This window comes from Mycothermus thermophilus, assembly GCF_041956435.1.
Source record: "Mycothermus thermophilus strain CBS 625.91 unplaced genomic scaffold VTJ04scaffold_2, whole genome shotgun sequence".
Taxonomy (NCBI): domain Eukaryota; kingdom Fungi; phylum Ascomycota; class Sordariomycetes; order Sordariales; family Chaetomiaceae; genus Mycothermus; species Mycothermus thermophilus.
Genome location: NW_027191428.1, coordinates 4,544,466 through 4,559,077, shown reverse-complemented (window position 1 = coordinate 4,559,077; position 14,612 = coordinate 4,544,466). Strand labels below are relative to the sequence as shown.

General features: G+C 56.9%; 8 protein-coding genes across 8 annotated transcripts; 4 read left to right on the top strand and 4 right to left on the bottom strand.

Moving 5' to 3' along the window:
- Positions 1-31: 31 nt before the first annotated feature.
- VTJ04DRAFT_3857 (uncharacterized protein) lies at positions 32-1,683 on the bottom strand (the record flags this gene model as incomplete). Its single annotated transcript, XM_069361802.1, has 4 exons — positions 32-888; positions 952-1,222; positions 1,283-1,581; positions 1,644-1,683. The coding sequence occupies 4 exons, from the start codon at positions 1,681-1,683 to the stop codon at positions 32-34; spliced, it is 1,467 nt and encodes a 488-aa protein (XP_069222377.1).
- A 610-nt stretch (positions 1,684-2,293) lies between these two features.
- Positions 2,294-3,208, top strand: VTJ04DRAFT_3856 (uncharacterized protein; the record flags this gene model as incomplete). The annotated part of the gene is made up of 2 exons (XM_069361801.1): positions 2,294-2,905; positions 2,981-3,208. The coding sequence occupies 2 exons, from the start codon at positions 2,294-2,296 to the stop codon at positions 3,206-3,208; spliced, it is 840 nt and encodes a 279-aa protein (XP_069222376.1).
- Positions 3,209-3,304: 96 nt separating this feature from the next.
- On the top strand, positions 3,305-3,523 carry VTJ04DRAFT_3855 (uncharacterized protein; the record flags this gene model as incomplete). The annotated part of the gene is made up of 1 exon (XM_069361800.1): positions 3,305-3,523. One exon carries the CDS (start codon positions 3,305-3,307, stop codon positions 3,521-3,523), a length of 219 nt encoding a protein of 72 aa, XP_069222375.1.
- A 79-nt stretch (positions 3,524-3,602) lies between these two features.
- VTJ04DRAFT_3854 (uncharacterized protein) lies at positions 3,603-4,987 on the bottom strand (the record flags this gene model as incomplete). The annotated part of the gene is made up of 3 exons (XM_069361799.1): positions 3,603-3,722; positions 3,797-4,834; positions 4,889-4,987. 3 exons carry the CDS (start codon positions 4,985-4,987, stop codon positions 3,603-3,605), a joined length of 1,257 nt encoding a protein of 418 aa, XP_069222374.1.
- A 1,180-nt stretch (positions 4,988-6,167) lies between these two features.
- VTJ04DRAFT_3853 (uncharacterized protein) lies at positions 6,168-6,966 on the top strand (the record flags this gene model as incomplete). Its single annotated transcript, XM_069361798.1, has 2 exons — positions 6,168-6,773; positions 6,838-6,966. The coding sequence occupies 2 exons, from the start codon at positions 6,168-6,170 to the stop codon at positions 6,964-6,966; spliced, it is 735 nt and encodes a 244-aa protein (XP_069222373.1).
- Positions 6,967-7,343: 377 nt separating this feature from the next.
- VTJ04DRAFT_3852 (uncharacterized protein) lies at positions 7,344-9,239 on the bottom strand (the record flags this gene model as incomplete). The annotated part of the gene is made up of 1 exon (XM_069361797.1): positions 7,344-9,239. The coding sequence occupies one exon, from the start codon at positions 9,237-9,239 to the stop codon at positions 7,344-7,346; it is 1,896 nt and encodes a 631-aa protein (XP_069222372.1).
- Positions 9,240-9,913: 674 nt separating this feature from the next.
- VTJ04DRAFT_3851 (uncharacterized protein) lies at positions 9,914-10,827 on the top strand (the record flags this gene model as incomplete). Its single annotated transcript, XM_069361796.1, has 3 exons — positions 9,914-10,289; positions 10,422-10,501; positions 10,675-10,827. 3 exons carry the CDS (start codon positions 9,914-9,916, stop codon positions 10,825-10,827), a joined length of 609 nt encoding a protein of 202 aa, XP_069222371.1.
- Positions 10,828-11,099: 272 nt separating this feature from the next.
- Positions 11,100-13,162, bottom strand: VTJ04DRAFT_3850 (uncharacterized protein; the record flags this gene model as incomplete). The annotated part of the gene is made up of 4 exons (XM_069361795.1): positions 11,100-11,525; positions 11,600-11,861; positions 11,923-13,018; positions 13,087-13,162. The coding sequence occupies 4 exons, from the start codon at positions 13,160-13,162 to the stop codon at positions 11,100-11,102; spliced, it is 1,860 nt and encodes a 619-aa protein (XP_069222370.1).
- Between the last annotated feature and the right edge of the window lie 1,450 nt (positions 13,163-14,612).

The window sequence follows — 14,612 nt, the reverse complement described above, 5'->3', positions numbered from 1 at the left end:
AGCAAACCAACAGTTCATCCGACTATTTATCTCATGAGCCCCGATCCTCCTTATCCTCCCCCAATTCTCTGACCGGTGTGGCCGGCCTGCTGTCCCACGCAAACAAACTCACAGTCCCGCGCTCCGCAACATACTGACTATCGCTGTACCCCAAGATTTCCTTAATCTCCGAGCTCTGCCGGCCCATGATCAACCTGATCTGATCCTTCGAGTAATTACTCAGAGCCCTTCCCACTTCAACCGGCTCTCCCTCCCACAACTTGGTTTTGCTGCTGGCGCCTTCCTTCTCCTTATCGCTAGCCTCCTCTGCCGGACCGTCTCCCGGTACCCTCTTCTTCCTCTCCACCACGCACAACCGTACCGCCTCGTGCTGCGCAAACTGTCCGTCGACATCGACCACGCCCACCGGCAACAGCCCGGCCTTGCGCAGCAGCGCTTTGTACGCGCCTTGGTCGATGTACAGAGTCCCGCGCGGGCGCACGCCGTGAAGTACCCAGAAGCGAAGTTCGCGAATGGGATGCGGGGAAGGGAGGAAGCGGGTGTGGAGGGGGATCTTTTGCTCCGGGACTGGAGTAGAAGTTTGTGTGCGCTCCGCGGCGGCGGCGATGCCGGATAGGGAGGTTGATGAGGCAGAGGGAAGAAGACCAGAGCGGGACAGCGGGGATTCGGTGCCGCCCTGTCGGTCGGGGGAGTCGGAGAATTGGTTGGCTTTGGTAGCGAGGGAAGGCGGGGACCGGCTGGCTTGGATGTGCTTGACGATCTTGACGATGTTGCCAGGGTTGGAGGAGCGGGTGATGACGGTGGTGACGCCAGCGGAGGTTGCCAGGCGCGCGGCGACAATCTTGGTGGACATGCCACCTGTTCCGAGGGAGGAGCCGGCGGATGAGACTATGGAGGATTAGCGAGGTTGTTGTAAAGAAGACAAGCAAGTCAGGAAGGGGCATAAAGTACCATCTGCTACTAGAGAAGAAATATCCTCGACAATCTCGATAGGCTGGGCATCTGGATTGGTCCTGGGGTTCTTGTCGTACAAACAGTCGACGTCGGTCATGAGGAACAGCACATCGGCGTGGACCATGGCAGCCGTGATGGCCGAGAGGGTGTCGTTGTCGCCAAACTTGATCTCAGCCACAGCCAACGTATCGTTTTCGTTGACGATTGGGATCACACCCATGTCCAAGAGTTCGTTAAAGGTTCTCTGGGCATTTTCATAGCGTGATTTCTTGTAAGGGTTAGCTGGATGATGTCACTCAGACACAGGTCGCAGTGAAGGTTAACTTACATCGGCAATGTCGTTACGCGTAAGGAGAATCTGAGCAATGGGTTGCCTGAGATGGTTGAACAGACTGTCCCAAAGGCTCATCAACCGGCACTGGCCGATGGCAGCGAGGGCCTGCAGCTTGGAGAGATGCTTGGGCCGCTTGTCGACATCCATGCGGCGCAGGCCAACGCCGATGGCGCCGGACGAGACAATGACAACTTTGTGGCCATCTTTCCTCAGCTTCACTGCCGTCTCTACTATGGACGTCAGGATGGACAGAAGAGGCTCGTGGGTCTTCTCATCGACAATGGAGCTGGTCCCTACCTGGAAGGTCAGTTATACAAACCCCTGTCCGATCTGCACCTGCTGGGGCATCACTCACCAAGCTTGATGACCACGCCAAGCGGACGAGGAGACCTCATGGCTGCGCACAGAAAAAATGACAAGATGTCAACAAACCACCCAGAAAATCGATTTTTGAAGCCACGCAGACATTGAAAAGGACAAAACACGACTGCGGGGATTTCTCCCGGACTCACGCAAATTCGAAGCGGTTTCCATTATATTTAGCATCGGCCCATGGGCAGCCCAGGGGGTGCTGTAAATTTTGGCCCTGGCCGGATGACAGATGCGGATGTTGGGTCCGTTCAGTGGGACCGAGTCGCTGCGAGTCGCTGTCGGTGGACCTGCCGAGCGTCGGGCGGATCCGGGGAAGGACCGAGGGGCGTCTTCGATTGGCCGACTTCGGCTTCACAATCCCTGCTAATGCTCACCGCCTGGTGAGTTGGGAAGGGACGGCAGAATGGACATCCGGCCGTGTGGGGCATCAGATGGAAAAGTCAACGGCAAGGCAAGCTGCAACTTCGTGCATTCATCCATTCGGTCCACGACAACAACTCGACAACACTTTGGACCAACACAACAACGACAAGCTGGGATCAATCAATTACACTCTCAAGTCATTACTCGCCAGACTTCAACAAGATTCGCTTTCAACCACACAAACCCTCAGCAACCCCGCTGACAGCAGCCATGGCACCAACACCACCACAGCCCTCCTCACCACCAACTCAACCCTCCACCTCCTCCAATACTTCGTCAGAGAAACAACAACAGTCACAGCCACAAACCCAATCTTCCCAAGACAAGCCTCCCCTCCGCTTCCTCGAAAACGACCCCGCCCGCACCGGCTACGACCCCTCCCTCAAATGGTGGGTCAACTACTTCAAAATCCTCACCGGCCAAATCACCCCCGAAGGGATCGAGCACTACCGCGAGGACCGGTACAAGGTGCACGAAGCGCGCGACTGCGCCCGCTGCGAGCGCGACCGGGACTATCTTTTCAAGTACTCGCCGGTGATCCGGTTCCTGCGGGAAAAAGTCGCCGCGCTCAACGGGGACTTGAACGAGACAAATGTGGTCTGCAGGCGGTGTCCCGCAAGAGTCCGCGAGGACGGGAGCGTGATGAGGCAAGGCGGCGGGTTTAGTCCGGAGCATGGGATTTTGATTTGCGCCAACGAGATGAGAGATAGGAGCCATTTGGAGGATACGCTCGCCCATGAGATGGTGCATGCGTGGGATCATTTAAGGTTTAAGGTCGATTGGAGTGGGAGCGGGAACTTGAGGCATGCTGCGTGTACCGAGGTGTGTTCTCCCCCCCCCATTATTCCTCGTCATGGCCGCAATGTTGAAGATATGCTAATCTTGATGTGCTGATAGATCCGCGCATCCATGCTCAGCGGAGAGTGTCGATGGACGCGCGAGGCGATGGTCCGCGGCAACTGGACCCTTACCCAACAGTTCCAGAACTGCGTAAGGTCTCGCGCCATTCAGTCCGTCATGGCGCGGCCGGCGTGTCGCGACCGCGATCATGCCGCGAAGGTCGTCAACGAGGTCTGGGATTCATGTTTTGCCGACACCCGGCCGTTTGATGAGATCTACCGGTAAGGTGACTACCGGGCAGAATTATGGTTTGTGGACGTCGACAACAGCAAGCGTGTGCATAACCCGCTGTGTAATATGTAATGAGCACCATCTCCCTTCATGCGTCAAGCGGCAAACCGACATGAATTCCGACAGCCGATCCGAGCCCATGTTGGAGACATGTCATGGATGAAAGAACAACGACAAATTCCAGACGTGGCTGGCTGGGCAGCCCGCTATGCAATAGACAAACAAAAACTCTCTCCTGAACCCGCAACCCGAATAGATGAGAAAACCTCTGCCCGCAATATCCCGACACCCAACGCCTGCCCACACTGAACTCCGGTCCAAACACAATCTCAAACAAAATCATGGCTCCTCTCTCTCTCCCTCCATATGCGGTTAAAAGTCTCGGCGTTTATTTGACAGGCTTCTCGCGGTTGGCCGCCCGCTCGCCCTTGACGCAGTGCTTGATGATCCATGGGTGCTGCTGCACCTCGTCGAGAGGCAGCCGCTTCTGGGGATCGAGCACAAGGAGCTGTAGTCGCAACGTTAGCAATTAGAACATCAGACAGTCTCATGACGAAAATACATGGTACTGTGTAAACTCACCTTCTGAATCAAATCCCTCGCCTCCTTGCTCACCCACTCCGGGATCGTCATGTCCGCCCTGGCGATCCTCTTGTGCGTCATGATGGGCGTATCCTCGAACGGCGCCTCGCCGACCAGGAACTCGTAGATGAGCACGCCCAAGCTCCACAGATCCACCTTCTCATCATACCAGTTATCCTTGCTCCCGGACCGAATCATCTCGGGCGGGAGGTAGTCGAGCGTTCCGCAGAGCGTCTTTCGCCTGTTGTTGGGGGCGTGCACGCTCCACCCGAAATCCGAGATCTTGATCTCGCCGTGGATGCCGACCAGGATGTTCTCGGGCTTGATGTCGCGGTGGATGACGTGCTTGCGGTGCAGGTACTTGAGCGCCGACGCCATCTGCGCCGTGTACTGCGCCGCCTTCCACTCGGGGAAGCGGTTCTCGCGGCGCAGGTGCTTGTACAGCTCGCCCTTTCCGGCGTATTCCAGGATCAAAAAGATGCGCTTGCTGTCGTGGAAGTGCCCGTACAGCTTCAGAATGTTGGGGTGGCGCAGGTTGGACTGGATCTCAATCTCGCGCCGCACCTGCTTCTCCACGCCCGACCCCTGCTGCAGCTCAGACTTGTACAGCACCTTGAGCGCGCAGATGAAGCCCGTCGTCCGCTCGCGCGCGAGGTACACCCGCCCGAACTTGCCCTTGCCCAGCGGCCGGCCGATCTCGAACATGCCCAGGTGGAACTGCTTGGGCACGAGCGGCTTGTCGACGTATGTCGGAGCCGCCACAGCCGTCGAAGCAGCAGCGGCGGCGTCGGTGTCGGAGTTGGTGGAGTCGGATGACGGGGTTGGGCGATGCGTGGTCACTGGCCCGATGGCCTTCTCTTTCCTGGGCGAGGGCGGGTTGCTGGGAAGGGTGGAGGAGCTCTTCCATCCCGCAGCTTGTTGTGAAGGGAGGGTGACGGTGGTAGTGGTGGTAGTGCTGCTGAGGGCGTTGGCGTTCTGTGATTGCAAGGCGACCTTGACGAGGTTTGGCCGCGTGGCGCCGGAAAGTTGGCTCAACGGCTGAGGCTGTTTAGCATGACTGTTGACAGACGAGAACCATCAGACGTGACTTACCCTCGGCTTCTGGTACGGGCGCACATTCTCGCCGGGATTGTTTTCGTCGTTGACCGACAGGCGGTCGAAGCAGGACTCGAGAGCCCGCACCGATGTCATTGTTGGCTTTGTGTGTATGGAATGTTGGATGGAGAAAGAAAAAAAAAGCGACGCAAAAGAGAATGCGCTGGCCGGGTCAGCGCAGACAGGACGTTGGTGGTGGTTGTGGATTAAAGAATGCAATTAAGAATGAGAGTTCAGGGATGTGGTGTGTTGATGGGGAACAGGTAAGGTTATTTACCCTGTCGGCCGCCTGGACGTTGCCTAGCAACCGGCAGGACCCACTGGAGACCACGTGTAGCGCCCGTGCCAGCTCGGAGGTTTTAGCCTGCGGATCCGTGCAGCTTCCAGCGCTAGGACATCCCAAAATGGAAATTGACTTGGACGCCGACAACAAAACACACTGGGCATTAACTTTTTTGCTCTCTCACTGCAAAAAATTTTGACTTTTTGATGCACTCAAATTGTAAGTAGCAGGGATTGAATGAATCTAAATTGAACTCTTGGACATGAAGCGTATCGTAACGTTGAGCCCGTTTCTTGTTTCTTTGGCTGGTTGATTTCTGTTCTTGACGACTGCCAGTGTCGCAAGGGTGCCCCGCCTGTGTGATAGACCTTGGCCCTGAACAGCTCGACCCCGCCAATGCTTCAACCTCCAACTTGCCTGGAAGCTCTACTGAATCAAGAAAGTCCCACATCCCACCTGCGATGGGAATTCGACCACAATCTCGAAAGAATATCCGAATCTGCCATCTCAAAGCTGGACCGCAAAGTTTATTATTTCTACAGCGTCTTGACTGAGCAGCAGGCAGCTGGTTATCAATCCAAGAACAAACCCGGCCAAACAGTGTCGCCCTCTCACCTTTGAACCACCCATCCCGCCTCGAGCTACCACTCTTCAACTCCAACATCCTCAACCTCAAATATCTAACCTCTACGTCCATTCGACCACCTCTCGAAAACCACCCCTTCCTCTCCCAAATATCCAAACCACAACCATGGACCCTCCACCAAAGCCAACAACAACACCGAACCCCGACCCAGCCCCAACCTCAACCACTTCCACTCCAACATCACCATCGACAACAACAATCCCCCGACCCCCTCCCCCCGCCTCGCCCGCGCAACCCGCACCCACACCCAACCGCCCTTCACCATCTCCACGCGCAAACTGCCCATCCTCAAAGCCGGGCCCATCGAAGCCCTCCAAGCCCGCCTCTCCCTGCCGAGCGTGCCCGAGATGATCTTCGGCGACAACCTCGTCTGCATAGCGCACCCGCGCACGGGGTGGTCCGTGACGTTTTCGGCCGAGGGAGCGCTCGACACGGTCGACAAGACGGGCGCGCAGGGGATGCTGCGGGTGGCGTACGCGGGGGAGTGGTCGCGCAGCCGCGAAGGGGTGAGTGTCGACGGCGGGGGGATGGTGGGTGGGGAGAAGGTGGAGGCGGTGAGGAAGTATGATTGGAGTTTTAGTGCCGTGTATAAAGGGGATGAGGTACCGGGTGTTGTTTCGAGTGGCGAGAGAGGAGAGGAGAAGAAAGGCTTGGTACTAGACCCGACGGGGCGAACCCAGATTCCCATTGAGCTGCTCAAGAGGCGAGATCCGATATTGTTCGCCGACGAGGTGGTGTTGTACGAGAGCGAGTTGGACGATAACGGGATTAGCGCCATGACGGTGAAGGTGCGGGTGATGGAGCAGAGGATGTTGTTGCTGTGTCGGTTGTTCATGAGGTTGGACGGGGTGCTGGTGAGGGTCCGGGATACGAGAGTGTATGTCGAGTTTGGAACGGAGGAGGTGGTGAGGGAGTACACTGCGAGGGAGGACAAGTTTGACACCGTCAAGAGGGTAGGTGATCCCATTCTTTCTCGTCTTGCTGGAAGAGAGAGAGAGCCGCTGACACGCAGAGCAGAAACTCTTGATGACTGGCCTAACACCCGACGGCGTCACCGTCGCGCTGAGAGACTCCAACGAGGTGGCGCCGCTGTTGCCGATCGTTGAGCGCAGCGTAGAAAGCCTTTGCCTGGCGGATAAATCATAGCACCAGCGCATGGCAACTTAGCAGTGTGGACAGGCAGGAGACGAACTGTGTTCAGAGCATATTGATAGACACAAGGCAAGGCGTCCGGCATCGGGACTTGTATTATGGATGAGAGGACAGCCATCACGGCCACCACTGAGGTATATATCATGACACTGATGAATATCGCAATGCTGAAAGTCATCTTCATGGTTCCGCCTCATAGATTCAATCCAAGCAACGCTGATACCCAGGGTTTCCCGTCCCTCTCTACCAAAAGCCAAGCAAGCCCAAGCCATTTCCCAACTGAATGCCACGACCGTCCAAGCAACGCTACCATCATGCATCAGAAAGAAACAAACACATCCCCCCCTCCCCTGTTTTTCCATCACCAGCTTTCACCTAGCATAAGGCGGCGGCGGCGAGCTGCTCTCGGTAACCACCTCGAACGACAACTGCCACTGATCCACCTCCTTAAACTTCTGCGCCGCCTTCTTCAACTCCTCGCCCATCCTCGGCTGCTGCCTGACAGGCAGCTCAGCGTCACCAGCCCCGTCATCCTCCACTTCGGCATTATCGCTGCCCCCCGCACCCACCACAATCTCGTCCTCAACATTCTCGTTCTCCTTATCCTCATTCGCCGCAGCCGCCGACCCATACGTCCTCATCGCGCGCTTCTTGGGCCCAGCTCCGGCATTCCCGCCCGTCTTGGCGGCCTGGCGGTTAGCCGCCGCCGAAGACTTGGCCGGCTGCCGTGCTTTCTTGCTATTGCTGTTATTTCTCCGCCGGGCAGCGGCGCGAGAGTCGATGTAGGTCGACTCATCGTTATCGTCGACGGCATCCACTTCTTCTGACCCGTCTAGGTCGAAGGGGTCGTTGCTGTCGCGAGGGCCGCGCTTGGACGGCTTGTGCCTGCGGCGTGGAAGGAGGGCGGTGAGGTCGGCCGTGGTGAGTTTCTTGGCCGGCTGTTGCACAGGCGCCGCCTTCTTGGGTGGGGGCTTTGCCGGGGCGTAGTTGGGCGAGTGCGTGAGCGACGGAGGGGAGGAAAGCTCGGAGGAGTCGTCGTCCAGAAGCTCTGGGGTTTTTGCGGCAGCCTGGGTCGGGGCCCGGCGGGTGTGGTAGGTGCGGTGGGCCAGGGAGTCGAGAGCGGGCCAGGCGACGGGAGTGCCGTTCTCGGAATCGCTGCTGCTGAGAGGAGGAGCCATGTCGGGATCGTCGCGGGTCGGGGTTGAAAAGGCATCGTGAGACCGTTGCCGGGCGCGGCCGCGAGGCGGGGTTGGAGTGCGCTCAACCTCGACTTCAATCGATTGTAGAGGCACGTCAGCCTCTGCCGCGGGCTCGGGCTCGGGCTCGGGCTGGGGTTCGGCGGCATGGCGTTTCTCGCGGCCGTCCTCGTGGCTCTCCAACGACTTGCGCTTCCGCGAAGTTTGAGCGGCCACGGGAGACTCTTCGCGTTGTTCGGCGGCGGCCCGAGAACGAGTCCGCCTCCTCGCCTCGCCGAGAGGAGTCGACTCGCCGTCGGGGCCTGAATCATCGCCATCCCCAAGAATGCTCGCGGCGCGGGATGCCTGCGGGCCGCGTGAGACGGACCTCTGCTTCCGGGAAGTTGCAACAACGCTCGGCTCACGGGCACGTCGTCGGAAGTTGCCGAAGTTGATAGTCGAGCTGATGCTGGGCGTCATCTGGCCTCGGCTCCCCGGACGCTCATCGCCCCGGCCCATGACGCTCGACCGCCTCGGGCGGCGCCTGAACATGCCAACGCTAATGGTGGAGGTGTCACCCGAGCGGTAGCCAGTTTGGCTATCCGGGATAATCTCGATGTCGTCCAGGGTCTCGTCGAGGTTGGCAAAGAGATCATCGTCCAGATCCAACCCCGAGACATCAGTCAGGCGGGGTGGCCTGCCGCGTGGAGGCTCTGCATCTGCGCTTGGTGGCTGGATCTGTGAGGTGGAAGAGAGGTCGTCGAGGCGTGCCATAGCTTCGTCCCGCCTCTGACGCGCGCTGTCGAGCGCCCGAGCCTGGTCCGAGTTCAGGTTCGATTGTTGGGGTCCCTGGGTGGTGCGGCCGGCTGCTTTGGCGGCGACGCGTTGTGCAATTTTTTCCTTTTCGCGGTCGCTGACATCGTAGATGTCACTGCTTGGAGCTGCGGGCTTAGAAGCTGCTGGTTTCGTGATGGGCGGTGGTGTCGCCGAGGATTGTTGTTGCTCCTGTGGCGGTGGAGAGGCGGCCGTCGTCTTCTCCTTCGCGGGGTCGGCCGCGATGGCGCGTGTCCGTTTTGGTCGCGGGCGAGGCATTGTGCTTTCTGGTCGGTATTTCGCAGTCTATTGGAGTCAATGAGACATGCTGCTGTTGCGGCGATGGTTTGGGGGCCTCTTAACGAGGGTTGTAGTTGTGACCGAGGATTTCGGAGTTGGTGTTGTTGTCGCGTGGGGTTGCGGAAAGAATGGTTGCGACGCGTTGGACGCGACGGGAAACAAAATCCCCAAGGTTCTCCGCCCCACTTTTCCTAGCGCACAGACCAATGAGCCCAGCTCCCTCAACCTCGAGTCACCCACTCGAGCTTCCACCCAACACCACCTCCGCTCTCTTCGGACACTTCATTCATGGGGAGCAAAAATATTGCAAAAATCGTGAGAGATGTGGATTATAATTCCTTGCGAGATCAAAAATCGTGCAGCCTCTAATTATGCCCCATATTGAGCCATCTCTTCAGACTTCCGGTCCCATGTCTGACAGGTGAAACATTGCCGTCATTACGTCACCGTTTCGGCCGACTGCAACCGCCTTGCCTCTCCCAAACTGGCAAACACCACGAAGCTAACTGACTAACCCTCACCACTTTGATGCCCGAGTGACCTCTGCTTCCATACTCTTGTAAAATACCTATCCTCGTCAAATTCCTGAACTGTCCCCAATCTCCAGCCTCGGCAGTTCAGTTACATACCAACCAAGCCCGCCCCAAGGAACCATGTCGACCCTCTTCAAAACCGCCTCTCATCCTCCCAGACTCACCCCCCTTTTCCGCCAGCGTCCTCTTACTTTCCAATCCCCCTTACGCTCCCCAAGCCATCCCTCATACCGAACCGGCCAAACCGCCTCCTTCCGGACAAGCTCAACAAGCAGCACTCGACCAACTCCTCGTCTCACCCTCGGAGGACTCACGGCCACCGGAGCTGTCCTAGCACTCTTTCACCATCATGTCCATCAACCCATGAAGCTTGACGCCTGGGCCCCAGGTCAACAATCCCGCTCATTCGCCCAGCAACAGCAGCAGGAGCAAAGGAGAAAGGAGGGGTTCTTAGAAGGAACCGTCGTAAGGGAGCTTTCTGCGGGGAGCGTGTCTGGTTCGTGTTCCCTTCAAGTCATAAAAATAAGTCCACGTCAACTGAACCAACTATACAACTACCTCTATGTATCTGTGCGGACGTAACGCGAACAGACAGGCATGCTGACATGAGCAACTACAACAACAACAGGCTTCATAGCAGGTCTCCTAGTCAGCGTCTTCTCAAAGACCCTCGTGCTCCTCGCCGGCATCGGGATGGTGGTGTTCCAGGTATATTACACGCTCACCCGCACTGTTCTTCTTTCTCTTGTCAACTTGGTTGGTTCTGAGCTTTTGCTCTTTCACTCGCCCATTTGACCCCTTTACCCCAGATACATCATCAATCATGTTGTCATCGCAAGATAAATCCAATACTGATCCAAAAAACCCCCTTCTCGAAACAGGTAGCGGCACGCAGCGGCATTGATCTCGTCGCCTATTTCCAACTCAAGGAGAAGGCCAAGGTGTCTCGCATCCTGGCTATGCTGAATCAACATACGGCGTTTAAGCTGTCGTTTGGAATTGCCTTTGCCTTATCAGCTTTCATGTCTTTCTGAGCAGCCAGCTTGATGATCTTGGGCCGGACTGTGCTCTCTTCCCTCGACAGCAAGCACGGTTTTGGATGGATAATGGCATCAATGGACCAAAATCAAGCAAAGAAATGAATCATGCATTGCAATGCCATATCGTCGAAACGATACCATGCTACCGTGCTCCTTCATGCCAATCTATGCAAAACAAAAGTTCGCTCGTCCACTCATCCCCGCATCCACCTCTCCCAACAGGCGCCTCTATCCTGCGGCTCCGCTGGCTGCAATTCAAACTCTCCTCAAAACGGCCTCGTCTCCCTTTCCAACCAAGCCTTTGTCAACTCATCCCCGTCAAACCTCCCCTTCATCTTCTCCAAAATCGTCCTATTGCTCTCATTCAACCACTCCTTCTCCTGCTCCGTCAACAGACTCTCGTCAATCAAGTTCCTGCAGTATGGCACCATGGTGACGTGCTCGAAGCCCAAAAACGGCCTGTCGCTGGGCGGCACCTCGGTCTTGACCTCCTTCACGAGTGCCAGGTTCTCGATGCGGATGCCGTACGCACCATCCTCGTAGTACCCGGGTTCGATGGACAGCACGTTGCCCGCGGCGAGAGCGACGTCAGCGTACTGCTTGCGCGTGCCGATGCCGATGGGACCCTCGTGCACGTTGAGGTAGGAGCCTACGCCGTGGCCTGTGCCGTGGCGGTAGTCCATGCCTTTTTTCTGTTTTGTTGTTGACAAGGCGAGTCAGCGGTCGTGTCTTGTTGGGAAATGCGAGAATTACGTTTGTAACTTACCCAGAGGAACTGCCTCGCCAGGCAGTCAATGGCGAAGCCTGTCGTGCCCTTGGGGAAGACGGCTGTGTCGAGAGCAATGTTGCCTTTAAGCACGAGCGTGTAGGCCTTCTTCTGCTCGGGGGTGGGCGTGCCGAAGTGCAGCGTGCGCGTTGTGTCCGTAGTGCCGTCCAGATACTGACCGCCCGAATCGCAAAGATAGATGGCGTTGGGGTCAATGATGGCACACGAGCCGCGTTCTGGCTTGTAGTGGATGATGGCACCGCTAGAAGGGAATGTGTGAGACAAGCTCTCGCAAATGTGGGATAAGCTAGCCAGGTACTTACTTTGGACCCGTCGCGGAGATGGTATCAAACGACAAACCCATAAAGTCCTTCTCCTCTTTCCGGAACTCCTCGAGCTTGTCGGCTGCCGCCACCTCATCGATGACGGCTTTCTTGTTGATCAACTGGTCCTCCAACCAGGCAAAGAAGCGAATGAGCGCTGCGCCATCGCGGATGTGGCATTGCCGCATCCCCTCCAGCTCAGTCTCATTCTTGACCGCCTTGGCGTCGCCGACGGGGCTCCTAATCTCCTCGACGAACCTGCTTCCACCGAGCGCGAGCTTGACCGCCCAAGAGGCTTTATTAGAGATGAAGTACTTCTTGGGTGGCTCAGCTGCACCCGCAGCTTCGGCAGCGGACATGGCAGCGCTGGCCAGATCTTCGGCATCCTCCCAAAACGCTTCGTACGGCTTGACCGACACATTATTCTGCGCCAGATACCCCTTGCATTCAGCGTCGAGCTTGGATTCATCCACGTACAGAGTAGCCGAGTCCGAAGTCACGACGGCATATGAGAAAAAGACGGGATTGTAGATGATGTCGCTTCCGCGGAGGTTGAAGAGCCATGCAATCTCGTCGAGCATGGACAGAACAAAGGCAGCAGCCTTCTTCTTGTCAAGCTCCTTGCGCAGATCCGCGAGTTTGGCAGCCGTGCTCTTCCCAGAATACTTCTCGGGAAGGAGAACCACCGGGTTGCTGGGCCGAGCGGGACGCTCATCTCCCCAGACCAGGTCGATCAAATTTTGAGATACGGCCTTGAGCCCGGAGCCGCCGGCCTTCTGGACCATCTCATCGAGTTTCTCGGCCACAGAGCTTGGGATCAGGCTCGGGTCGACGGCGACCACCTTGCCCCCGGCGGCCTGCTCCGAAGCCCATTCCTGCCATGTGGGCACATCAGGCAGCCCAGTCTTAAGGAGGTGCCAGTTTGCGTCCAGTTGCTGGCCGGCCTGGTTGAAGTAGCGGCCATCAGTGGCGAGGGCGGCCTTGTCAAGGGTGACGACGGCAGTACCTGCGGACCCGGTGAAGCCCGAGATGAACTTGCGCCGGGCATCGCATGGGGCAATATACTCGGAAGAGTGGCTATCCTCGGAGGGCACGACTATAGGAGAGAGAGTCAAGAGAGTTAGACTTGCGCGCTGAAACCACGATATCAGTTGGGTTGCCTACTGTACACATCGACCCCCTTCTCCCTCATTAAGGACCGCAGAGCGGCTAGACGGGAGGTGCTGTTGAATGGAGCCATTTCGTCTTCAGGCGGAGCTTCCGTGGAGAGGGTGGACTGGGTATGGAGTCCTCTTGGAGACCAGAGCCGGGAGCTATCTATACGGGGTGCTGGTGGTTGGAGTTGGGACAGGGAGGGGAGCAATGGGGACCGGAGCAAGGGCGATGTGGGCGAGGAGGAGGGGCGAAGCCAGCAACATATACTATGGCGCTTGTACGTGGTCGTCTGGGAGATGGTCGGACCGGCAGCCTGCGACGGCCGGGTCAGGTGTGTCGGAGTGGTAACAGCAGCAAGGGCGAGAAAGGAGGCACGACGTCGGCACGAGGAGGTCTGGTGCAGCGCGGGGACCCCACCCTGGCGTTGTGGTGCCCGGGCTGTGCCCAGGACGAGCTCCGTGGGATTGCCCCGCCAACCCAAAGAGCCCAAGGAGGGAGCTCCAGCTGCGGTGCAGGTACCACTGCGGGGGAGATTGTGGTTGGTTTTTATGAACGGGATTTATCTTTTCATTTTGGTGGTGCCAAGGTGATAGGTTGACGACGGGACTTACGAAGTGATTGCATATGGCAGATATCGAGCATGATGTCTTGACGCGGAGAGATACATGGCGGAGGGAGGAGGATGGGACAAAAACTGCTGGATATGGAACAGGCAGTTCATCAACCTAAGTTCGAGGCATGTGCGACGAAAACGATGCGAGTTTCCCATCCTGACTGTTCCACCCTGCGTTACCATACCGTATTGCGTAGGTAACATAAGGCAACCTAAACTGTCAACCACACCATGGTCCAAATGTCCAAATGAGAGAAGGTGAATGTTATTTCGAAATGGAACTAAAAAATCGTGCACTTTCCTATCGGCCCGTATTGCGTGGTTTGTGATGTACAAGAAATAAACTGCAGGAGGACTTGTGAACCTGAGCCTCATGCTCGTGCGAGTCTCTTCCAATGCGGCGTAATGTATCGTAACGAACCAGTGGGGTCTTTGATGGGCAACAGCTGCCCGGGGGCGGCCCAAGGTAGGCTGTCTTGGTTCCTGCCCACCTCAGCATTGCGAGACAGACGAGCTTCCAAAGGAGGGAACTTACAAGTCAAAACTTTCCACTTGGAACCTACTCTTTGCTCTCGTCTTTGTGAGCGAGTGGTTTTGTTTCTTCGTTTTGGCTGAGCATAATACAAAGGTTTGCTTGGAACTTCAAGACATCAGGTCACAGATAACTATCGGACAACAGCCTAGGTGAGGTGACCTAGCGCAGCTCAGAAAAGCTCGTTTGGGTTCCGAGTTGGGATGGCTCTGAAATGCCACTGAAGAATCTCACAGAACACCGACGTTGAACTTCCCCAAACACTATAAATCGACACATTACACCCACAAGGCCCTGCACACCTCACTCTGTGTCATGACGCTCAAGTTCCGACGGTGACATTGTGTTCTTCGATCCTCCTTCCTCTTCGGGCCTTTTTTCCCCGTTTGC